We start from the raw sequence: 25,082 nt of genomic DNA on the forward strand, positions 1-25,082 counted from the left end.
GGAAAGATATTTTTTTTTAAAAAAACGTTATTTAAGGACATGAAAATATGAACGTATTCCATTGGTAGTGCTTTAAAAACAGGTGCTGGAGAAAATAAATGCACTACTTTCTCTCACCTTTACATTGAGGCTGCCCACCCCCATTAGCCTTGTAAAGTGACCAGTGCTAGAGTTGGGGGGGGGGATACTGTTGAAGGAGACCATGCTTCCATTGCTCTCCATCTGCCACTGTCTGTTTGCAGCCTAACTGTGAAGCCGGTCACACAAGGCTTTGGTGGTGAGCTAATCTGCTTGGCAGCAGTAAACAACAGCCAAGGAGCTGCCAGGTCTTGTAGACATCGCTTTGCGATCCAGTTCCACACTAGTGAAAAGCATCAGCTGGGCTCAGTCCCCTCCAACCGTACTGCATGCTGCTGCTTGTTGTTGTGTAGTCGTTCAGTTGTGTCCGACTCTTTGTGACCCCATGGACCAGAGCACGCCAGGCACTCCTGTCTTCCACTGCCTCCTGCAGTTTGGTCAAACTCATGCTGGTAGCTTCGAGAACACTATCCAACCATCTCGTCCTCTGTCGTCCCCTTCTCCTTGTGCCCTCCATCTTTCCCAACATCAGGGTCTTTTCCAGGGAGTCTTCTCTTCTCATTAGGTGGCCAAAGTATTGGAGCCTCAGCTTCAGGATCTGTCCTTCCAGTGAGCACTCAGAGCTGATTTCCTTAAGAATGGAGAGGTTTGATCTTCTTGCAGTCCATGGGACTCTCAAGAGTCTCCTCCAGCACCATAATGCTGCTGCTACTTAGTTCAATTTTTGGCACGCAAGGAACCCTAGATGCCGCAATAGTAGACAAGCATGCACACAGATAGGAAGGCCAAGCAGCCTTTGGGGTTGTCCCAGACCTTCCAAGTGTCTCTATTTTCCAGGGATAGTCCTAGATTTACAGAAGCCACCCCAGTTTCTAATTTGATCCTGGAATGTCCCGTTTTCCCTTAGGATGCCCCTGTTCCCATTGGAGAAATGTTGGAGGGTATGGCATCCAGGTCCACATACAGGAATTTTACAGTACAAAAGACCAAAGATTGGAGTAGAACTTGTCTAGGGTGCTCAGTTTATAATTAAAACGCCCCATCCATGTTTTTTAAATTTTATTTTTAAAAGGAAACAAGTGCCAAGTACCCACCAAGCTATTCTGAGACCAAAAATGAAATTTGACACAAATCGTGCATGCAGCATGCAAGCCTTGAGGTTCGCAGCATTGCCCCATCTGGTAAAGAGCATATATACTGGGGCGAAATAGTCCACTAAGGAAATTGCTTTCGCTCTGTGTTCACTCTGCAGCCCCTAGGCTCAACCCTAGCGCAGGAAGTAAAAAGTAAAATGTCACAACGTGCTAGAAAACCTATTTGTCCTGTATGTGAGCAGATTTGGATGCTAGATTGTTGTCGCAGGCAAGAACCATGCACGGGTGTAAACATAATGAATAAAAGCAATAATGACTCATGAGACGGAGAGTGTTGTTTTTGTGTGTCAACAAAGAACTGGTGGTGGTGGTGAAACTTAGCAGTGGGGAAAGGCTGCGGCTGAGTTCTAAAAATAGGTAGAAAGGACATTCCAAGGCAGCCAACTGCTCAGGGCTAATTTTCATATAATTCTTTCCCCCTCTGTCCTTGTGGAGCATCAGCATGAGCAGAGTGTGACATTGCCACTTGCCCCACATACGGCCAGTCCCAGGTGCATGGCTGCTCTCCAGACCATCTTTGCTATTCTCTTTTGATATCTAATGTTAAATTTCAGATGCCGCCTCTAATTTCACAGTGCTTAGAAGAAACTGTGTGCAGAATCCTGGATGAAATAAATGCACATCCCGCTTTTCTTTGCGTTATAATAAGCAAAGGGGCCTACATTTTGTGAAATAACTGTTAGCTGTGAAACACCACCACCCCACACAGTAACATGAAGCATAATAGGCAACAGCAGCAGGGTAAATAAAACATGGCAGCCATCAGTCAAGATGTTGCATTGTTGTTGTTGTTGTTTAGTCGTTTAGCCGTGTCCAACTCTTTGTGACCCCATGGACCAGAGCACGCCAGGCACTCCTGTCTTCCACTGCCTCCCACAGTTTGGTCAAACTCATGCTGGTAGCTTCGAGAACACTATCCAACCATCTCGTCCTCTGTTGTTCCCTTCTCCTTGTGCCCTCCATCTTTTCCAGCATCAGGGACTTTTCCAGGGAGTCTTCTCTTCTCATGAGGTGGCCAAAGTATTGGAGCCTCAGCTTCAGGATCTGTCCTTCTAGTGAGCACTACCCATACACAAAGGTGTGAACCCTACATTCCAGTAGTCAGGTCCTCAGTGGTGTCAACCAATCTTCTCCAACCCTGTGCACCTCTCTCCCAGCATGGCCAAAGTTCAGGACTAATGGGAATTGTAGTCTTAAACATCTGGAGGGTTTCAGGTAGAGGGAAACTTAGGTAGGTGGGCACATGAAACTCCACTGAGATAAATTTAAGGACCTTAAGCTACATTAGTAAAAAAACTTGAGCAGGGCAGGGTTAACTCAAAACAGCCTCTCTGAAACAGTAAAATGGTGTGAAATTCTTCCACAGCATCTTAATTTAATTAAGTCAAATCTCTAAGCAATCAGCAGTGATTTAATTAAAAAGCTGGGGCTGATTAACCAATGATTTGATCTAATTTTATGGTCACGAGACTTGAGATATATTTTTAAGATCATCCATCTTGTGGAATTTCCTCAACAAATCTAAAACTTACAGCAGTTTGACACCTCAGATTTCACACAGTCTCTCCTAAAAGAGACAATAGTCTTATGCTTCCGCCTGCTCAAAGTTCATAAAATGAACCTGCTAGATGTGTAGCACAGATTACACAACCTACTGTATGTCAGTGAATAAACAGAAGGCCCCACAGTATCTCGGTTATTGCAGTGATTAAGATCCAAGCTTATATCTATGGCCTTCAGAATTCCAGACCTGCCGTTCCTCTTCTGCAAATGGCATCACAGGCCTCCAGCTTTAAACTAGGAGCTACATTTAGATTGGCACGATACACTTAGCCACAGCTTCTTCCAAAGAAGCCTGGGAATTATGGGCTCCATCTACACACACAGTGTGATAGAAACCTGAGGTGGGAGAATGGACCTCATCACATCATAAGGCAGGTGGGGGAAACCACATTTTTGAATGCTCCTTAAGAAAAATTTGCTTCCAGCAAAAATAAGTAGCACAGCAGGGGGGGGAGAGCTAGGCTGGACACATTCACCCACCGGTGTTAATTAGCTACTTAATGTAATATATGTGGAAGGGCATTCAGAAATCGTGTCTCCTGCATGCAGTTCGCTGTGGTACAGTCCATTCTACCACCTCATAGATCGTTGAGGGTGAGACAGGCACCTCAGGATCCCTAATGGATCATCTTCAGCACCCTCACCAACCTATAATTCCCAGGATTCTTCAGAAGAAACCGTAACTCAGTGATGAAAAGCAATATAAAAATGTCATTCTGATAGGGTCAAAGTAAGCAGGAATCTGGCTTTATTTTTTATATATTGAAAGGCCAATTTATCTGGGGATAAATACGCTTCAGGTTGAGCGCATTCGGGTTGCGTTCTGCGGCGACCTGGAAGTAATGGAGGTGTTACTTCCAGGTTTCGCTGCTCGTGCATGCGCAGATGCTCAAAATGACGTCACGTGCATGCGCAGAAGTGGCGAAATGCAACCCGCGCACGCCGCGTCTTATGTTATCTTCAGGATAAGAACGGGGCTCCGGAACGGATCCTGTTCGCATCCTGATGTACCACTGTACTCCAGATTTATAACCAGGGAGTTTCCATGGGGGGAAAAAGCCATATAGAGTGGGTATCACCTGTGGAATAGTGGGTAGACATGGCAGACGACACAGCGATTTCTCCAAGCAGCTCTTTATTTTGTAAGCTGGAACAGAAAACTGAACCGCAAACAGCTCAGCCAGCCTGCTTGTATAGGCAGCCGGCTGTCAACATTGTAGCAACAACAACCCAGAGTTTTCTGCCTAAAATAACTGACGTGGACCTGAGTGAAAACTATCTACAGACCTGAGTGAAAACTATCTACAGTATCCCCCTGCTGGCCCAGGGTGAACTTCACTACATAACATCACCCATCCTATTATCTGACACAATATAGTTTTTCTGATTGAACCAGCAAAACACTGGCTGGTTATGAGCTAAGGAAAAGGTATCACTCCAGCCCAACTGTGCATAATCCTATAACATCCTCCCCTAACCTGGTGCCCTCCAGATATTTGGGACTACAACTTCCAGCAGCCCCAGCTGATGGGGGCCTTTTGGGTGCGAATCTCAGCCATGCTTGCATTTTTTAAAAAAGTGGTTAGTGTGAATGCGTTCCTAGAATTCTAAAGCAGAAAATGGCACAGCTATTTTAAATAACGTGAATACGTAATAAACTGCTTTTAATTTTTTTATTTGAAGCTACTTAAATATGTGACATATTGTAGAAAAATACAAACATATTCCAAACAAAACAACAAACACCAAGAATGGAGGAAATCATGAAAGTCAGAACTGCATCGGTCACCATAAACTCAGCACATTGTTAGGTACGTGTAAAACCATTCGTTATCATATCTAAGTCTGTGCTGGATTGCAGCCACCGTGTGTGTAATATATAGAGAGATGCCTATTGCGTGCTTAATATATTTCAGGTTTCTCCCGCATAAGCAAGTAATGGTACTAGTGTCATTTTAACTACACTGGAAGAATAAGCAGAGTGTAGGATGCAAACTACAACATTGTTCCCTGTCTATACTCCTTTATCAGTCCCCGACACTGGTCTAGCGCAACCATCGTGGGACTTCAGGCATGCACAAGCTACTTCATGTTTTTTTCTGGCCCCCACAAGATCTGCCAGAGAAAGGTAAAGGGTAAAGGGACCCCTGACCATTAGGTCCAGTCGCAGACAACTCTGGGCTTGCGGCGCTCATCTCGCTTTATTGGCCGAGGAAGCCGGCGTACAGCTTCCGGGTCATGTGGCCAGCATGACTAAGCCACTTCTGGTGAACCAGAGCAGCGCACAGAAACGCCGTTTACCTTCCCGCCAGAGCGGTACCTATTTATCTACTTGCACTTTGACGTGCTTTCAAACTGCTAGGTTGGCAGGAGCAGGGACCGAGCAACGGGAGCTCACCCTGTCGCGGGGATTCAAACCGCCGACCTTCTGATCGGCAAGTCCTAGGCTCTGCGGTTTAACCCGCAGTGTCACCTGCGTCCCTCTCTGCCAGTTAAGTTAGGTACAAAATAATGACTCAGGGTGGTAGGTGGGGACAGTGGCCATTGCAGAATTACCTACAGGATGATTCTGTTACCTACAGTACCCCATGAGAGGGATAGCCTTCCTATATAATGTATGGAATTGACATCTGAGTTACTACACACCAGATAACAACCATTGTTCTTTCTTTCTTTTGCAAGGTGGGGTGGGGTGGGGGAGGCAGGGGACACCTTTTTGCTGTTGCTATTTTTTTTAAAATGGGAGTTTCTAAAAAGTTATCAGCCTACTGCAAATCACTCCCATTCTACCAGTAGATCCTAATCTACTTTCTGTCTAGTCCTGCTGTACAACATCCTCATGCATATTCCCCAAGGATATAGAATAAAGATAGGTCCCTACAGGTGAATCTAGCCATTGACCTAGCTAATGTGGGGCTGCTTTCCCACAGACATATATACCGTACATGTAGGGGCAGCCATCTTCTGTTTGCATGCTAAGAGTTGGAAATGATCAATGGTGTTTCCTTTGTGGGAGCTGAGAGTTGCAGATGTTCTTGTAATGGACAGTCTACCTGTTCTGCTTGTGTGTTGCTGGTGGGAAAATAAACTGGAGTGCCTGGCGTGCTCTGGTCCATGGGGTCACGAAGAGTCGGACACGACTAAACGACTAAACAACAACAACATAATTCGCCTCTAAGGAATCATGCCATTAGTGCGTCTCAGAATCCTGTTAAGCCAGTCAGAAGCATTTTGCAATGTTTACAACCGCAGAAGAACGTGATTCCAAAACAGTCAACAGTCACAAACAATTAATATTGTGTGGGTAGCTTCCTTAGGCTGACTAGCACACTTTATTTTATTTTGTTAGGACTCCTCCATATTTCCTCTTGTCCCACTGCTTTCCCCTGGGGCAGAGAAACTGCTCTTTAGCGCTCAATCAGAGCAAATGGCAATTTGGGTTTTCTCCAGATTGCCATTTGTTCCAATCTATCACTAAAGGGCAGTTCTTCCTTTGGAAAGGAGGGGGTCAACTGGCACAAGCGGAAGTGCAGATGAGTTCTCATGGAGGATGGATGACACATCTCCAATGGATTCTCCAATAGATTTTGAAAAATGCCTGCAAATGTGGAAATAGGATGGCTGGGAACATTTTCTCCTAATCATATAGCCATGCTTGCTCAAGCTGGTTCTTGTTTGGCTCACCTTGAACTAGTTTCTTCAAAGAAACAATGCACCAAGAGCCTACAAATGAGCCACTTAAAAAATATTCTAATCTACTTTTTATTAGAGATGAGAATGAGGCATGTTGCCTAATTACATTGTGTGGACCAGCTCTGTCCAATAATTTTCAAACAGGGTTCCCTGGAAGCTTACCAGGAACCATTCGTTCCTAGTGTAGAAGCAATGTGCGGCCATAGTGGAGCAGTTGATGTGCTCCAGAACATACTTCTTGTTCACCAGTGGAGAATGCTGAGCTGGCCAATAAGCCCACTCAGTGCTCAATGGGTATGAATGAGCTGCACACTCTAGAATCATTTACAACAAGTCAGGGTTCCATAGCAGAGGTGCAAAGGTTCCTCAATGGCAAGCCAATGTGGACAAGGTTCCCTGAGGGTGGAAAATGTGAAAGCCAATAGAAATAAAGAAGAAAACATTGCTCTTTTGACCTGAGGTGAAAGCAGACATTCTACTGCAGGAGGACGACTTGAATATAAAACTGAAAGGTACACATAGAGCAAAACTTGAACAGTCAGTGAATTATGTGTCTGCTATCAGGGGCTGTAGGAATAATCCTGCAGTCCCAAATACACAGAGAATTATGAACACCCACAGGAACACTCTGTCAATTACCATGGCAACGTATTTCCAGTCATCTTCCACCTGTAAACACACAAGAAGACATATCATATTTAATGTGCCAGGTTTAGACACAATTCAGCTTTCCCCAGGTAATAAAACATTATCAGTTTGAGGTTCTGCTGAAAGAAGTGTTTTGCCCATTCAATTGTGACATTTTCCAGCTTTTGTCTTGTGAAGATGCACATGAAACTGGAGCATTGTGAAGCGTTGACATGTCCTAGTATCACTGAATTCTAGAAGCTTAGCTGAAACCATACTGACTTCAGGACCAATGCTATGCCCATTTTGGAATAATTGTATTAGGAAACTTTCTTTAAGGAAAGCATCAGACATCTTCCATCTTTAGTTGTTTTAGACCAGCAGAGAAAAAGTGTGCATGATTTAGAGGTCCAAACAAAGCTGAACAGCAATGTCCTTTTCAGGAAGCCTTCCCCAACCTGGTGCCTTCCAGATGTTTTGGACTGCAACTTTCCTCAGCCCCAGCTGACACAGCTGTGGCTGAGGGGAACAAGTAACCCCAAAACACCTGGAGAGCACCACATTGGCAAAGGGTTTATTAGAGGATTGTGAACTATGTTTTGGAGCCCTGGACTTATACATAAATGACATTCTCTTTAAACCTGATTGCCACTAGTTTTACTGGAGAGCCACTTAGATGAAGAATGCTAAATGCACACAAAACCAGTCCCCCAGGACCTTCAAGACTAATTAATTTATTGTGGCATCAGCCTGACAACTGAGTGAGATATGGCTGACTAAAACCTCCTGCTTTCATGCTTCCTGCTAAGTCCACTCAGACCCACACTCATCTTTGGTAATCACAACTGGGAATACAGATGAAATCACTCAAAGGTCCATGTTTGTGTTGGAACTTGCGTTCGGCCAAGCTATTCCTCCGGCCAAGCCCTCCAACAGTGATTAACGACCTGAGCCTTTGATGAGGCTCCAGGAATGTTACCATTACGCAGAGTATACAAGCAGCATGCGGAAGACGAGAAATATGAGCTACATTGCTAAGAGTCTTATTTCTAACTATGCAGACAGAAATAAAACATGCATCCTCTCTCTGTGAAAGTAGAGAGGCAACTGGAACAAAGAAACAGGAAACCAGTAATATCAACATCCGTCTCCCGTGAGACTTCCAACAGTCTGGAATCTCTGGAATGTAAAAAGAGTCTTGTGACTCCAAGCACTGCACAGTGGCACAAACAGAAACCTAACACCCTCCCCCTTTCTGTGAACACCACCGGGCAGTGTGTCAGTACAATCTCAGTACAAACCCAGTTTCTGTACATAGGTACAGTGTTGATCCCTTGGAACAACTTTGGACAATAAATCAGCAGGAATTTCAGGCCTCCATTTGGTCATAAAATGTCTGCCTGTTATCATGTTCCCAGGGCTACCAGTAATGTCAATTTCCCTCTTCCAGGAAGTACAGCTACTGTTCCATTTTATTACAGTGCACTCTTCAAAGAGCTCAGTGGAAAGAGCAAGATGGAAGATGGCCATCCTCTCTCTGCATTAGGAAGCTTTCCAATCATTCCACTACAGGCAAAGACCCCAAACTGGCTGGGACCCTACACTGTAGCTTACTTAGCATAATGGTTAATCCAGGCTTGGCCCCAAAGCTCCAGTTCAACCCTATGTTTGTCTTTTGGCTCCCTTTCAAGACAGCTCCTTTGTTCCCTTGCATCAGCACAGCTCTACAGAATTCAATAGGGCTACATTGATTGACCACTACCCTGGGACGAGGGCCTCCATTTCTGTAGAACTTCTAAGTGCATATTCAGTGTCTTCATGCCAAAGAAAATGATACCCTGCTAAGCATGAAATATTTATCCATTTAAATACGCAAACCTATTAGCATAATTGCTGAGTCCCATTTTTAAAAGCTGTTGCTCCCGTTTGTTTACTTACAGAGATGCCCCCACAAAACAGTGTTATTTAACTAGCAGCAAAATCCCCACACAATGATAAGAAGGAGTTTTTCTGGTTGCTGCTTATCACTAGGTGCCCATCTTCATACATGATACTTTGTCTCCCAGGATGGCCAGTGTATAGGGATTGGCAATGCCAGAGACCTGCTGAAACCCGTTCCTAGCAGTGGTTGACTGCTTAATCCCAGAGCTTCCTAGACCTGCTACTCCACCTTCATGCTGCTTCTGCTTGTTCACCTGCCCACTCAAAGTGAGCAAGCAGTGAGAGGATAGAGGAGGAGGAGGAGGAGGAGCTGCTGCAAGCCTTTCCCTTTCCCTCCGGAAAGTGGTACAAACTGGGCCTAGAGGGAGAGGTGAGTGACTGGGCAGTGGAAAGAGTGCCAAGGAAGTGGAGGGCTCCCAAGGAGGGAATTTACTGAGGACACTTTGCCCAAGGACCCCTAAAACCTGAAATGGGCACTTCTTCTAGACCTGCTAAACACTAGTCTTTCGCCCCTGTCATTAGTATTATGTTTGTGGATTGCTAGACATACAAAAAGGTATGAGATGAAGCTGGAGATTGGTACAATGGTTGCTGATATCAAAAAGGCACTGTTTTTTTTCACCTCAAGCCTGGCAAAGTGGCATTATCCCAGTGTGCAGGTAACTAACTACATACTGGGGCAAAATGTTGCAAGCTTGCCAAACGCAGTCAATGGACAGTGCCTCTTGTGCTAGCACTGGAAGAGAGGTGCAAGAGGAGTAGGTGGGCCAACGGTGAGTCATGCGACTATTTAATAAGACTATTGAATAATTTGTTAATAGTTATGCCCATATGGAACAGGGAAGAGGCAGAGGGACAGATCCAGAGTGTCTGGGGCAACCTGGTCAGATGGGTGCGGTATAAATAATAAAATGATGTTGATGGAATAGGACGTCCCTATTTTCATCAGAGAAATGTTGGAGGTTATGAGGCAGGTCTGGGAAAAGACTCATATTTGAACCCTTGGAGAACTGTTGCCAGTCAACAAAGATAACGACCTAGACAGGGATCAGCAAACTTTTTCAGCAGGGGCCTGGTCCACTGTCCATCAGACCTTGTGGGGGAGCCGCACTATATTTTGAAAAGGAAAAAAAGAAAGAAAGAACGAATTCCTATGCCCCACAAATAACCCAGAGATGCATTTTAAATAAAAGGACACATTCTACTCTTGTAAAAACACGCTGATTCCCAGACTGTCCACAGGCCAGATTTAGAAGGCGATTGGGCTGGATCCGGCCCCCGGGCCTTAGTTTGCCTACCCGTAACCTAGTCCTAGTTGGACTAATGGCCTGACTTGGTATTGTTCCCAGGATTCATTCTCTCTCTCTCTCTCTCTCTCTCTCTCTCTCTCTCTCTCTCTCTCCCTCCCTCCCTCCCTCCCTCCCTCCCCCCCCCTCTCTCTCTCTCTTCAACAGATCCCTCTTCAATACAGTACAACAGGGGTTGCCAACCTTTCTGGGCCCGTGGCCCGTTTGCAAAACCAGAGAGAGACTATTGTGGGTACCACACACATGCTGCAATCAAGCACACAACACAGCCTACTCTATTGGCACTAACAGAATGCTTCTTCAACCTAATTTCAGTGGGGAGAGGGGGCCCTGTGTTAGGGAGACCACAAGAGCCCCGAGGACCAGAGAGCCCAGGGGTGAAGGCTGAAGGAAAAGGGAACATGTTCACACTTGCATTAGATGCTTTTTCCTTTCTGAAATGGAAAAGCTTTCCTGGTATGGATAACCATTGCAGTGCTGCCCACATAAAATCACAGGCTTGTTCCCTGAGGTGCAGTCTTCATTTCTGTTGAAACTGTAGGGAGCTTTCTTCCCTCAACAGCTCCCATAGTAATTACATTATTTACATTACAACAGCTGTTCAAGGATCCTACTGAGATTAAGATCCCCGCTGTGCTGCCACGTTCTCAGAAAGACGCCAAAATGCTTCTAGCCTAAGTACACAAGACAGATGGGATTTGGGGAAGGTGGGAGATGGAAGCACCTTCATATTATAGCAAGGGCTCTGAGGTAAAATAAATGGCAGCAGCAGTTCTTAGACACTGGAAGACTACTGTTATGACATGAGCCTGGAAATAAGCGACAGCCAAGACTCTGAGGAAGAAGGGGAAGGGCTGTAGTGCTTGTCATACAGAAGGTCCCAGGGTCAACCCGCAGCATGAACAGGTAGCACACCCTCCAAGTGTCCTTATTTTCCAGGGACAGTCCCAGATTTACAGAAGCTATCCTGGTTTCTGATTTGATCCTGGAATGTCCCGCTTTCCCTTGGGATGTCCCTATTTTCATTGGAGAAATGTTGGAGGGTATTGAGTTAAGTGAGTCCCAAGCCAAGGAGATAAGTAACTATACAACCTTTAGAAGACATCTGAAGGCAGCCCTGTAGAGGGAAGCTTTTTGTAATGTTTAATGTTTTATTATGTCTTTATGTATGTTGGAAGCCGTCCAGAGTGTCTGGGGCAACCTGGTCAGATGGGTGGGATATTAATGATGATGATGATGATGATGATGATGATAACAATAATGGAACAGGACGTCCCTATTTTCATCAGAGAAAAGTAGGTGTGGGAAAAGACTCATATCTGAACCCTTGGAGAACTGCTACCAGTCAACATAGATAATATTGACCTAGATGGACCAATGGCCTGACTTGGTATTGTTCCCAGGATTCTCTCTCTCTCTCTCTCTCTCTCTCTCTCTCTCTCTCTCTCTCTCTCTCTCTCTCTCTGTGTGTGTGTGTGTACACAGCCTCCATCAGCTTTATTTAAGTGCCTCTGCTAACAGGCATTAGCCAGCTTCCCATGTTCCTAAGAATCAACTGGATCAGGTACACCACTGGTGCAAACTGTGGAGGTGCTCTAAATTCAGGACTAGGCCCCGGCACCAAGCCAGAGTCTGTCAGTCAGGTGCCCCTTGGACCAGGGGCCCCTGATCAAAAATCCCCAGAGACAGCACCCCTTAAGCCTCATTCCGCTGAGGAACTACACTTTCTGCTGACATTGGTGCCTGCTTGCCAGTGTGACACTGGGCATGTACCCATTTAGCAATGCTTCCCCTCTCTTCTGGAGTTCTACAGAGCTACACTGGAGTTCAGAAGGAGCTGCTTTTCATTTCAGGGAGTGTCACTGTTTGTTCTGGAAAAAGGCCTTCACCATTTTCCTTACTGACGCCCTGAGAACTTACATGGCACCAGGGCTAGCACCAACCAAGGTCTTGAGCCTTCTGCCATTGCTTGTGTTATGCACCAAATTTATTGATGATGATGATGATGATAACAATAATAATTTATTTATACACCACCCATCTGGGTGGCTCCCAACAGAATATTAAAAACGCAATAAAATATCAAACATTAAAAACTTCTCTAAACAGGGCTGCCTTCAGATGTCTTCTAAAAGTCAGATAGTTGTTTATTTCCTTGACATCTGATGGGAGGGCATTCCACAGGGCGGGCGCCACTACTGAGAATGCCCTCTGCCTGGTTCCCTGTAACCTCACTTCTCGCAGTGAGGGAACCACCAGAAGGCCCTCAGAGCTGGACTTCAATGTTCGGGCTGAACAATGGGGGTGGAGATGCTCCTTCAGGTATACGGAGGACTTTTGAGGACTTTTGACCAATACCAGGTGCTGTCCAGCTGTTGTTGGACTATAACTCCCATCAGACACAGCCACCCTGGCTGATGGTCAAGCATGATGGAAGTTATAGTTATAGCATCAGCTGGAGGGCCCTGTGTTGGGGAAGACTGACCTCTATAACTCAGCTGCTGGTTCTCAGATACAAATTCATTCTCAAGACACCAGAACGCTTACCTCTTTGGTCTCATTCTGACTCCTCATGTTTTCTGCGATGAACTGGACACTGCTAATTACTTCTTTGACCTCAGGGGAGTATTCTGCTTGCTCAGCCCCCCATTTAGCCGACTGGTGGCTTGGTCTCCTTTTCTTACCCGTGGACGGTTCACTGGGTTTGTCGCAATGGCAGCATCTGTGCTCGCCGTAGACTTTCGCTTCCCCTGGGTCATCAGCCTTTTGCTTGCTGGATTTAGCGGCACCATTTTTCTTGGTTTTCTTAGGCTGGGCTTCGATGTGTTTCTGGACAGGTCTCTTCATCATCAGGACTTTGGGCAGGAGACGGAGGAAAACGGTTTTCACCCACTTGGGCATCGTGTGAGTCATCGGAGTCCTGTAGTGGATGTTCAGCACAAAGACCGTGACAACGATAGAGAGAGTCACAAATATCATGGTGAACAGCAGGTATTCTCCTACCAGAGGGATTACCAGAGAGGTAGAGGGGATTGTTTCTGTGATTACCAACAGGAACACGGTCAAAGAAAGTAGGACAGAGATGCAAAGGGTCACTTTCTCTCCACAGTCAGATGGAAGGTAGAAAACCAGTACAGTCAGGAATGAAATGAAGAGGCAGGGGATGATCAGATTAATGGTGTAGAACATGGGCAGCCTTCGGATATAAAACGAGTAGGTGATGTCGGTGTAGATCTCCTCACAGCAGTTGTACTTGATATCGTGTTTATAGCCAGAAGCATCAACTATTTCCCATTCGTTATTCTCCCAAAGGTCGTTCATATCCACTTTGGAGCCAACAATTAGAAGGTCAATTTTAGCTTTGTCGTAAGTCCACGACCCAAATTTCAGGGAGCAGTTTTGGTGATCGAAGGGGAAGAAAGTAATATCCATGGGGCAGGAGCTTTTAAAGATGGCCGGTGGCGTCCATGTGATGGTACCATCATATTTGAGAAGAGCTTTGGTCCGCCCTTCGACCTGGAAATCTCCAACGGCACTGGAAATGCAAACACAAGGCAGTCTTAAGTTGTACCATGCAATATTAATACAGAAGGATTTGGTTTGGTTTTGATTATATATATATTTTTTAAAAGCTGTAAAATGATGAGGAACTAGAGTTCATACTTGTTGTATAACACAATATCAGGTTTCCATATTTTATCCGCTGGCACACGGATAAACTCAATCCCTTCGTATTCCATTGGATTCCACCGCAGTTTGTAGTCATTCCAAATCTAAAAGAGAGGAAAAAACTAGTTTTTGGATCCTAGAAAATTCACCCTTCACCTGCAGCTTGAGCTTCTTTTAAAGATATTTCTTCTTTTGTAGATATTTCTTCCTTCACCCAAAGCCTCTTTGTTTAGCAAGAGTGGATTTTGGGCATGCTGGCTATGTTTGAGATTGGATTTTGGGCATGATGGCTATGTCTGAGATTGGATTTTGGGCATGCTGGCTATGTTTGAGATTGGATTTTGGGCATGCTGGCTATGTTTGAGATTGGATTTTGGGCATGATGGCTATGTTTGAGATTAGATTTTGGGCATGATGGCTATGTTCTACCTCCACTGTCTCTGAATGCCATTTGCCGGGAATCACAGGTGGGCCAAGTGCTGCTGCACTTAGGTCCTGCTTTCGGTATCCCCACAGGCATCTGGTTGGCCACCTTGAGAACAAGATGCTGGACTTGATGAGCTAGTGGCCTGATGCAGCAAGCTCTTCTTCTGCTCAAACACCACTTGAACATGAATGTCACTGTGTTGCCTTAGACAACAGTGTTAGACATCCAGACAGAGGGCCTTCCTGGCAGTGGCGCCCACCCTGTGGAACACGCACCCATCAGATGTCAAGGAAATAAACAACTATCAGACTTTTAGAAGACATCTGAAGGCAACCCTGTTTAGGGAAGTTTTTAATGTTTGAGGTTTTATCGTATTTTTAATATTCTGTTGAGAGCCGCCCAAAGTGGCTGGGGAAACCCAGCCAGATGGGCGGGGTGTAAACAATAAATTATATTATTATTGTTATGAAGATATAATAGAATAACTTCATATATTTTTATTTAGTTTTATTCTATTTTAATAATTTATATACCACTTTATACCACAGTGTCTAAGCAGTATACAACAAGGATATACCATACATAATAAAATCAGTTAATAATAATAATAATAATAATAATAATAATTTATTTGATTAATATACACCTCTTTATCATAAGAACTCAGTGTGGCTCACAGACTGTATTTCAAATTTTTGTAACTCATACTGGGGCCCTTGGGTGTAGGACAGATAATAAACCAAAATAATAGTGATAATAATAAACACCACAGTAATCCATGAGTGGTAATACTATGGATGTTGTGAGAGCAAGATCCCCCCTCACAATAGATTCCTGCTTCCTCATCCCAGGAACTGTTTTGGAGCCATCCCAACCATAACTTTGAAGCCCAGCACTATTGTGAAATACACCCTAGCGCACAAATATCCACTTACATGTCGCAGCCATAGATTGGTTTCCATAATCTGATTGACTTCATCCTAGAGACAGAAGAGGGCAAATGATTTACTCCTACAGTTGTGTCATGGGGCTGCTTCACACAGTCTCTTAGGGTGCAGACGGAGGTATGGGAAGCAATCTCAGAGGCTTCCATGGGCCCTCCTGATTGCAGGCAGGAGAGATCAGGCACGTTTGTGGAGGGTAGGTCTATTATCAAGAAGAAGAGTTTGGACTTGATATCCCACCTTTCACTCCCCTTAAGGAGTCTCAAAGCGGCTAACATTCTCCTTTCCCTTCCTCCCCCACAACAAACACTCTGTTAGGTGAGTGGGGCTGAGAGACTTCAGAGAAGTGTGACTAGCCCAAGGTCACCCAGCAGCTGCATGCAGAGGAGCAGGGAAGCCAACCCGGTTCACCAGATTACGAGTCCACCACTCTTAACCACTACACCATCATTAGCCATGCCATTTTCAGAGGCAATATATCTCCAAACTCTGGGTACCCACAAAGTTTTTCTGTTGCCTTCAGGTCATGCTTGGGAACTGGCAAAGGTATCTGGCTAGTTACTGTTGGATGCAGGATGCAGGACTAGGCAGACTTTTGGATTGATCCAGCAAGGCAGGTGTTATGCTCTTAACATGTATGATAACCTCCTCCTTTTCTATATCTGTCAAGATCCTGAGTCAGGTGTAGGTCAGCGATAAAAAAGATGGTGTCAGTGAAGTTAACTATCCAAAGAAAACATAGGCAGTGCAGGCCTACTGATCCCATCAACTCTTCCCAGTAGGTCTTGCCCCCAATGAGGCAATTGCGAGGGCTGAACGTCCCTGCCTTCCCACAGCTGCCTCTTCAGGGTCCGTCCCCTCTCTGCTCTTTTAGGCTTGCCATACAGTGGTACCTTGGGTTACATACGCTTCAGGTTACATACGCTTCAGGTTACAGACTCCATTAACCCAGAAATAGTACCTCAGGTTAAGAACTTTGCTTCAGGATGAGAACAAAAATCGAGCAGCGGCGGTGCGGCGGCAGCAGGAGGCCCCATTAGCTAAAGTGGTGCTTCAGGTTAAGAACAGTTTCAGGTTAAGAACAGACCTCCGGAACGAATTAAGTACTTAACCCGAGGTATTTCAAAAAGTGAAAATCCGGACACAAAAGTTGTTGAGCCTTTTTGGCAAAATTGCAAAAGGAAAAACAAAGACGTTTTTGAGCTATTTTTAAGGAAAAATCAGCAAAAACAACACTGCCAACATGGGTTGATATACGTCCAGATTTTCCCGGACATTTTCCCGATTTCCACCCGGACACTGCTTCCGACTGCGGTATTCCGGGTATGTCTGGGAAAATCTGGATGTATGGCAACCATACCTCTTTTTGTTTCCCTTGTGTGTTCTGGGAGACCAGGGAGTGGGAGGGGAACTGACCACAGCAGGAGGAGGAGATTCTCAGGATTCAGCAGTTGGCCTCATTTCTCCTGGCCCTCCTCCTTCTCTCCAGGATGATTTTAATGATTTCTATGCAATTCTACACACACCAAGCAAAACTAAGCCACCCAGAGTGGCTGGGGAAGCCTAGCCAGATGGGTGGGGTATAAATAAAAATAAATAATCTATTACAGTAAGAGCTGTTCGACAGTGGAATTTGCTGCCAAGGAGTGTGGTGGAGTCTCCTTCTTTGGAGGTCTTTAAGCAGAGGCTTGACAACCATATGTCAGGAGTGCTCTGATGGTGTTTCCTGCTTGGCAGGGGGTTGGACTCTATGGCCCTTGTGGTCTCTTCCAACTCTATGATTCTATGATTCTATGATTACTAAGCTATATTAATTTAAGCAAAATTTCTTTGGAATTCCCAAATCATGCTACAACTTTTTAGCACCCCCCATTTTTTAATGTTGAAAAATTCAACTGATCCATTGGACACATGGAGCACTTCGTGAACCACAAAGATGGGAATGGAGAAAATTCTCAAGCAAACTGAGCACTGCACACCCAGGGTTTTCATCTATGTGCTGGAGCCCCTGGGTAAGGGTGAGTCTTCTATGACCATGAAGTTTGGATTGCACAGCACCTAACTATCTGGCCGGCACTGCGCATTTAGCCTTACCACATTTGCAAGCTGTGTAATTGCCACTTCAAAATACACTGTAACTGGATCTGACACGTTCTCCACAGGTCTGATGTACTGGTTGTAACGGGAGAAGAGTTTGTGAAACAGCCTTTCTTCAGATTTGCATGCCAAGCCATCTAGGGAAGGAAATAGCAGAAGGAAGAAGTCACTGAACACGGGGCAAGAAAGAGGAATAATAATAATAAAAGATAAGCCTCCAGACATTTGAATATTCATTCATACCCTTTAAAGGTTTTAATCACATCACAATACCAACTGCTGCAGGCTGAATTAATGCCTGATAAGCCACTGAATTATTCTGCAGCAGAGAGATTTGGTCCTGGCGAGGACCTGTCCGTCACACACAAACACAAGTCGATTCATGGCAACAGGGCTGGCCAAGGATTCTTACGTGTGACAGTATCACAATCAATAACACTGGCAACACAATGGGCGTGGTTGGCTAAACTGTGGCCTGGGGTCAGGATCGGATTTAGGTTTGATGAGGCCCTAAGCTACTGAAGGTAATGGGGCCCTTTATATGTCCAGCTGTCCTTTCTCAACAACAAATTGTCACTGTTTTTGTTTTGAATACATGCTATATAGTAATTTATGGACGTAATAGGTATCTAAAGCCATTTGCACATAACAAAATATGTATTTTATCAAAGTAATAGATATAGATGGACACAGGTGGCACTGTGGGTTAAACCACAGAGCCTAGGGCTTGCCGATCAGAAGGTCGTCAGTTCAAATCCCCACGGCGGGGTGAGCTCCCATTGCTCAGTCCCTGCTCCTGCCCACCTAGTAGTTGGAAAGCAAAAGTCAAAGTTCAAGTAGATAAATAGGTACCGCTCCGGTGGGAAGGTAAATGGCGTTTCTGTGCGCTGCTCTAGTTTGCCAGAAGCGGCTTAGTCATGCTGGCCACATGACCCGGAAGCTGTATGCTGGCTCCCTCAGCCAATAAAGCGAGATGAGTGCCGCAACCCCAGAGTCGGTCACGACTGGACCTAATGGTCAGGGGTCCCTTTAACTTTACTTTTAATTGATATAGAAATGAGCAAACCAGTGATACTTTAGGGAGCAGGCTAGCAGGCGGGGCCCATTACTTACATCATAGGAGCCTACACAACACAAAACACTCTTGCTCTATGTAGGTTTTATTTTATTTGTTTTTATCTTATATTTTGGAAATGTACATCCAGTTTTTTTCTTTAATTTTGGGGGGGGGGCTCCCAAGAGAGTGGGGCCCTAAGCTATAGCTTGTTTAGCTTATACGTAAATCCAGCACTGCCCGGGGTTCACACATGCCTATGGATTACTCAGAAGCGGTATCATCCGATGATGTTGCATGTTGGGTGGTTTCGTTTGTTTGGAGAGATGGTAGGCAAACTGTCTTGGATAGGTTTGCATTCCTTCTCATGGATCAGTGTCAGTCTGGGAACACACATCGATCCAGCCTTATCCTTAAAGCCCTACATGCCTCAAGGCCTGTGTAACTGAAGGAACACCTCCTTCACTTGCAAATGGGAGAGCCAAATGCTCTACTGGCACTGGCTCCTGTGCTTTTATCAGGAATATTATTTATTGACCATTTGGCATGTGAAGGGAGAAATACAAGCTGCAGAGGAATTACTGGGCTAGCCTGTACAAAATGACTTGGCCAAGCTAGGGCCATTAAGGAACAATGCAGGGCCATTGAGAGCCATTGGCAATGCAAGAGTACTGCCCTTCCCCTTTGCCATGAAGTGTGAGCAGAGACTGGGGGTTTGGAAGGTTGCCAAGGTAACTGGGTGTGAGGTGACAGGAAAAGAGAGTCTTGAGCAAGAGTTGTTGGGAGGAAGAAGAAGGAAGAAGGACTGGGATCCATCTTGGGCAGGCTGGCTGAAGGCTGGCTGGGAGAGATTCCTTGGACTCTATGGGTGCAGGGCTGTGTGGTACAAGTCCCTCTTGAAATGACCATGCTGTAAGATCCGGACTCCCTGCATGCAGACTGAAGGTGCAAATTGGTGAATAAACCATATTTCTTAAAGCTACGGCAGCCTCCACCATGTCTCAGTTTTCCAAAGGACCACAGACCTTGAGTGAATGCCTGGAACCCCATGGGCTCTTGCCACTGTTTGGCAGAGAGAGAGGGGGAGGCACCCAACTTTTGTAACATTATTTATTTGGGAAACACCCACCCCACCTTTCCATTTAGGAAAAAAATCAACCCCAAGAGGCAGCTATCATCATATTAGCAAGTGAGACTGTAACTTTATTCAGATGTTATATGAACGCATGGAGAGGGAGAGTAAGGATGTTTGTATCTGGCCTCTGTGTAAGTCCTTAGAAGGTCTGAAAGTGCTTCTGCACCTATAACTGTATGCATTGAAGTTAGGTGCCCATATAATGCTGCCTCAGCATGTTAATACCATATCTGAAAAGGGCTAATGCCTATCTCCATGCTGAGAAAAGCTTCACCTGCTGGTTTCTGTACATTATGGTACTTTGGAAGACACAGGAGCAGGCCAAATATTTGGGGGGTCAATTGGCAAGTACAGTCATAGCTCGGGTTGCGAACGTGACCCGTGCGGGAGGCGCGTTCGCAACCCGCAGCATTAGCAGCCTGAATTGCTGCGTCTGCACACACGCGTGGTGCGAGTCGGCGCTTCTGCGCATGCGCGTGATGCCATTCGGTGCTTCTGCGCATGCGCGAGCACTGAAACTCAGAAGTAACCTGTTCTGGTACTTCTGGGTTCAGCACGGTCCGCAACCTGAAAACGCACAACCCACAGCGTTCGTAACCCGAGGTATGACTGTATAGTCTGGAGAAGAAGCTGCTGTTAAAGGCAAACAACATTTTCTTGAGAGGGTGGTGAGAATGCTGACAACTCAACTTCTTGAGTCTCAGCCTCTGTAGCAAAAAAAAAAAAAAAAAGTTTGGGAATTGCTGGCTAACAAGCCTGAGCTGTAAGTGGGTTTGCTGACATTTCAGTGTTGCTTTAAAAAAAACAGTCTTGCTCCTAAGTTTTCAACAGCAGCCTGACTTGATCAAATTAAGCAGGCAAAGTCTTTTCCATTACTCATTTCATTGCCAGCTTAATTTTTGTGCACATCGCTGTTTTTGTTAAAGGAAGAGAAGCAAGATCGGGCCACCCTAACTGTGAGAACGGCATTGATCTTCGTCTTAAATTCAGCCTCAAAAAGAGGGCCTTGCATGTTTTGGCAAGCATGACTCGACAACAGTTTGCGAAGAAACTGTAGCACTTTGGTATGAGAAACCGTCTGTTTTCCCCCCCCTTAGTCCTTGCCCTCCCCTTTCTCTTGCCAGGCGGCCCCGATCCACAAAGTGCCATTTGCAGTCAGATGCCACGCAGCCTTGCTCAAAGGTAAGTTCTGCTGAGTTTAATAGGGTTTACTCTCAAGGAGGTGTGCATAGGCTTGCACCTCTCTAGCAGCAGCTTAGTGGTTAGAACATCTGGTTTGTGTGTAGAAGGTCAGGGTTCAACCCCTACCATCTTCCGGCAATGTCCCCTGAGTGAAACCCTGGAGAGCAGCTGCCAGCCAGTGCTGGCAATACTGAACTAAATGAACTAAATGATTAGATTCCTATGTTCAGTCTGTGTGGAAGAAACAGAGGCCAAGAATCCCTCGCAAAACAAAACCACTTCGTCTTTTGAAATAGCCACTTGTGTTTGGTGTTTTGCGACAGGATCTCTGCCTAACCCTCACAGGGTTGTTGTGAAGATAAAAGAGTGTGTACCCCACCTTGAAGAAAAGATGGGGGTAGAAGTGTAACATTAAATAACAAATAAACAAACTTATTTCCAGATAGATACATCTCCCCCACTTCAATTAAACTAGATTATAGAATATAGAAACCTCATACTTTGCATTCATAAATACAGCTGCCTCTTTAACCAAGTATTTGGGTCACCTACCTAGCATTCCAAATAATAAAAAGCACGCATACAACAATCTTTTCTTTTGAGCTGGATTCAAAAGGATTAATCACCAGCATTATAAATGTCTAAAGAGAAATATAGGGCAGGCTGGGGGGTGAGGAGAGAGAGACACAAGATAAAAGCAACTTACCTTGAAGGAGGATGAATAACACGTTTGCCCACAGATAGAAAGTGAAATAAAGAAACCCCAAGCATTTCTGAGAAAGCATTGTCCAACGAGCACAGATGCTCTCTCCTCCAAGAGAGGAAAGAAAGAAAGAAGAAGATGATGATGGGGAGGTGAATAAGTCCCTCAGATCTTCAGTGCTGCAATAAGTAGTTCAGTTTAGCACCCCAAGCTGCAGCCATACACAGATGATGGTTTTAAATAAACGTGCCATCTTTTGAGAGAGGGAGGGAATCTTCCATAGAAGGAAGAGTTTTACTGCCTGCTCTTTAAGAGGAGACAACATTGACGGACATCAGGTGACTCCTCACATTTCACAAAAGTGTGTGTGTGTGTGTGTGTGTGTGTGTGTGAAAGAAAGAGAGAGAGAGAGAGAGAGAGAGAGAGAGAGAGAGAGAGAGGACTGCACAGCAGAGACTCGCTGCATAGTGCAGAAGGCAGTTCCCAAGTACGGCTCGGAGACTTGTGCAGTGCTGCAGTGTTGATCTGACTCAGGAATCTACCTTTTAAAACTCCCCGGTGTTTCATTTTGGCTGCGGAGATATGGTGGGCAGCGTGTGGCTCAAACCAGGTTGCCAACTTTAGCGCTGGCTCAGTTTCCGTGCTGATGCAGATGTGGCAGGCAGAAATGGAAGCAAGGGTAGCTTTTCCCAACAGGGAGATTGAGGGGAAGCTACACCTGCTTCCATTTCTGCCCATCATGTTTCTGATTTCATTCTGCTTTATGTATTTTATTTTTTTGTAATGGCTTTGGCTATTTTGTCAAATATTTGTACAATTCCTACGCCTGCTTAATTTCTGCATACTGGGTGGGTGTTTTAAAAGGCGGCAGCCATGCACCCAGCACCTTTGTGGGGGTCATCTATTTTTCATTTGTTATGTTGCTGCTGTTTTTATCATATTGTTAATATTTGGTCCGGTTCCCACCAATAATACCCTGGCTGGATGAGTTTCATGAGAGCTCAGTTGGTATAGCAGCTCAGAGTGGGAAGTCTCTCATTCAAAGGTCACTCCCATGACAAACTCAATGAATGGCTTTAGGCTGCATCTGTTTCCACAAACTATGTATACATATGAATGTGCATAGGTGAGGGATTTGATGTTGTAGATGGTGACCCTCATGGTTCATCTCCGTATACAACCCATACACAAGTGGTACATTGTACAGTTATTCACATGTGACCTTCAATGAACATACGGTCTCTCAGACCCTCCAGGTGTCCCTATTTTCCAGATTTTCCAGTCCCAGATTTACAGCAGCTGTCTTGGTTTCCGATTTGATCCCGGAATGTCCTAACTTTCCCTAGTACGTTCCGATTTCCATTGGAGAAATGTTGAAGGGTATGGAGTTATCTGACCCCCTAAGCCATCTGAAGGCAACCCTGTATAGGGAAGGTTTTTTAAAAAATGTTTTATTATGTTTTTATATATGTTGGAAGCTGTGCAGAGGCAGCCCAGTAAGATCTGTGGGGTATAAATGGTAAAATTATCATTATGGAATGGGACATCCCTGTTTTCATCAGAGAAGTGTTGGAGGGTTGGTCTCTGTGTACACTCTGTGAATAAATCAGCAGGTGTACACCTTTCCACAGAAGCACTTGTACATGTGCAGTAGAGACAGCTTGTGCCTGTGTTCAGTGTGACATATAAATAAGCCCAGTGTCCGAAAAGAGAGTCTAGGCAGGAATGCACAGAGGAGTGCCTAAGAATAGACAGGTGCTTGCTTGTAGAATTGTTTCGATAAAACTAACATGGAGAACATGGTGGGTGGGTGTAGGGGCAGAGCCTGTCACCACAACAGTGATGTCATCAGGGTAGGACTTTGGAGCAGGCACTTACTTAGCAGAATGAGTAGGCTTAGAGCCCAAATGCCCCAAGGGGTGGCTCACCACATTTTGATTTCCAAGTGGAGAAAAACATGTTGTTGTTTTGTTGTTTAGTCGTTTAGTCGTGTCCGACTCTTCCTGACCCCATGGACCAGAGAACGCCAGGCACCTCTGTCCTCCACTGCCTCCCGCAGTTTGGTCAAACTCATGCTGGTAACCTCGAAAACACTATCCAACCATCTCGTCCTCTGTCGTCCCCTTCTCCTTGTGCCCTCCATCTTTCCCAACATCAGGGTCTTTTCCAGGGAGTCTTCTATTCTCATGAGGTGGCCAAAGTACTGGAGCCTCAACTTCAGGATCTGTCCTTCCAGTGAGCACTCAGGGCTGATTTCCTTCAGAATGGAGAGGTTGGATCTTCTTGCAGTCCGTGGGACTCTCAAGAGTCTCCTCCAGCACCATAATTCAAAAGCATCAATTCTTCAGCGATCAGCCTTCTTTATGGTCCATGGAGAAAAACATATTTCTATCTAAAGAGGTGGGGCGCTGTAAGACTATTAAAGGCCCCATCTACATGATACATTTACAGCAGTATCATACCACTTTAAATAGTCATGACTTCTCCCACTGAATCCTGGAAAGTGTGGTTGGTTAAAGGTGCTGAGAGTGGCTGGGAGACCCCTGTTCCCTTCACAGAGCTGCAATTCCCAGAGCCTAAGTCTGGAATCACCTAACTGTACCATTGCACCGCAATGTGGTATAATTAATTCCTACACAGACTCATGTCTGGTAAGGGCTTATGTTTCAGCCTCAGCCACATCATCTGCAATATGGAGGGTTGTAAACACTGGCCTACCTTGCGGAAGGGACACTTAAAACCCAAGGTAGAAATGCTAGGTATGGCTATTACTGCAGTTGCAAAACAACAACAACAACACGAGTCCTTGTGGATCAAATAGCTACAGCCCAGAACTTGCACCATCATCACAATTCGTAAGACCACAGACCCAATGTTTTTTTCCCTCCAGGCGCCAATTCATGTTGTAAGAGCCCTTAGGGGCATTTGGAGGTTGCAGTCAGGAAGCAATCTAGCATTTGTGAGGACCAGCTCTATGCATGGTTGGCAAGATCATGGGATCTATGGCAATCTCATGTGCAGAGGCTCTGCTTCTCACAAGTGGAACCTCAGCATCAGTGTTGCATTAGAAGCATGCAAGAGCTATGGAAGGGGTAGCCAACATCTTGTTATACCCCCATCAGATATTGTGGACTAGAATTCCCATCATGCCTAAAGACTGACTGGGTGGGGCTGTTACCCTTGTAGTCCAAAATATCTGGAGGCCGCCCCGTTGGCTTCCCCGGGGCTATGTGCTCGTGGTCATGCAAGTAAGCATGCTGGAACCACATCTGGGTATCGTTCATTTGGAGGCCTCATACGTGGCGGCTCCACCTGGAGAGTGTGCGTGCAGCTGCTACAAGAAGAACAATGACAGCAACCTGGGGAAAAGGCCACTCATCAGGCTGTTCCCACAAGCTGATATATCTACCGCTGTGTCGTATGCAGTAGATATATCAGTGAAAACATATGATTGTTCCAAGCTCAGAAGAAAGCATTGCCTAATTTAACACAATGAACAGCCACAACC

The 25,082-nt window shown here is 45.3% G+C and overlaps 1 protein-coding gene and 1 long non-coding RNA gene across 2 annotated transcripts; one reads left to right on the forward strand and one right to left on the reverse strand.

Annotated features, from left to right (window-relative positions):
* The first annotated feature begins 6,917 nt into the window (after positions 1-6,917).
* LOC309360431 lies at positions 6,918-13,753 on the forward strand. Its single transcript, XR_014164142.1, has 3 exons — positions 6,918-7,000; positions 13,174-13,267; positions 13,676-13,753. It is a non-coding gene; the product is annotated as an uncharacterized lncRNA (long non-coding RNA).
* CHRNA6 (cholinergic receptor nicotinic alpha 6 subunit) lies at positions 7,000-21,934 on the reverse strand. Its single transcript, XM_081894423.1, has 6 exons — positions 21,578-21,934; positions 17,498-17,637; positions 15,395-15,439; positions 14,027-14,136; positions 12,911-13,898; positions 7,000-7,157 (listed from the first exon to the last, which is right to left on the reverse strand). The coding sequence occupies exons 1-6, from the start codon at positions 21,654-21,656 to the stop codon at positions 7,035-7,037; spliced, it is 1,485 nt and encodes a 494-aa protein (XP_081750549.1). The 5' UTR covers positions 21,657-21,934; the 3' UTR covers positions 7,000-7,034.
* Between the last annotated feature and the right edge of the window lie 3,148 nt (positions 21,935-25,082).

Source organism: Podarcis melisellensis (genome assembly GCF_964234715.1).
Source record: "Podarcis melisellensis genome assembly, chromosome: 17".
Lineage (NCBI taxonomy): Eukaryota > Metazoa > Chordata > Lepidosauria > Squamata > Lacertidae > Podarcis > Podarcis melisellensis.

Bases quoted from the DNA above. Each gene is read 5' to 3' on its own strand.
- CHRNA6 (XM_081894423.1), bottom strand. From the start codon at position 21,656: ATGCTTTCTCAGAAATGCTTGGGGTTTCTTTATTTCACTTTCTATCTG. The intron at 17,638-21,577 runs GTAAGTTGCTTT...TTCCTTCCCTAG, and splicing joins GTTATTCATCCTCCTTCAAG to ATGGCTTGGCATGCAAATCT. The intron at 15,440-17,497 runs GTAAGGCTAAAT...TTCTGTCTCTAG, and splicing joins TTACACAGCTTGCAAATGTG to GATGAAGTCAATCAGATTAT.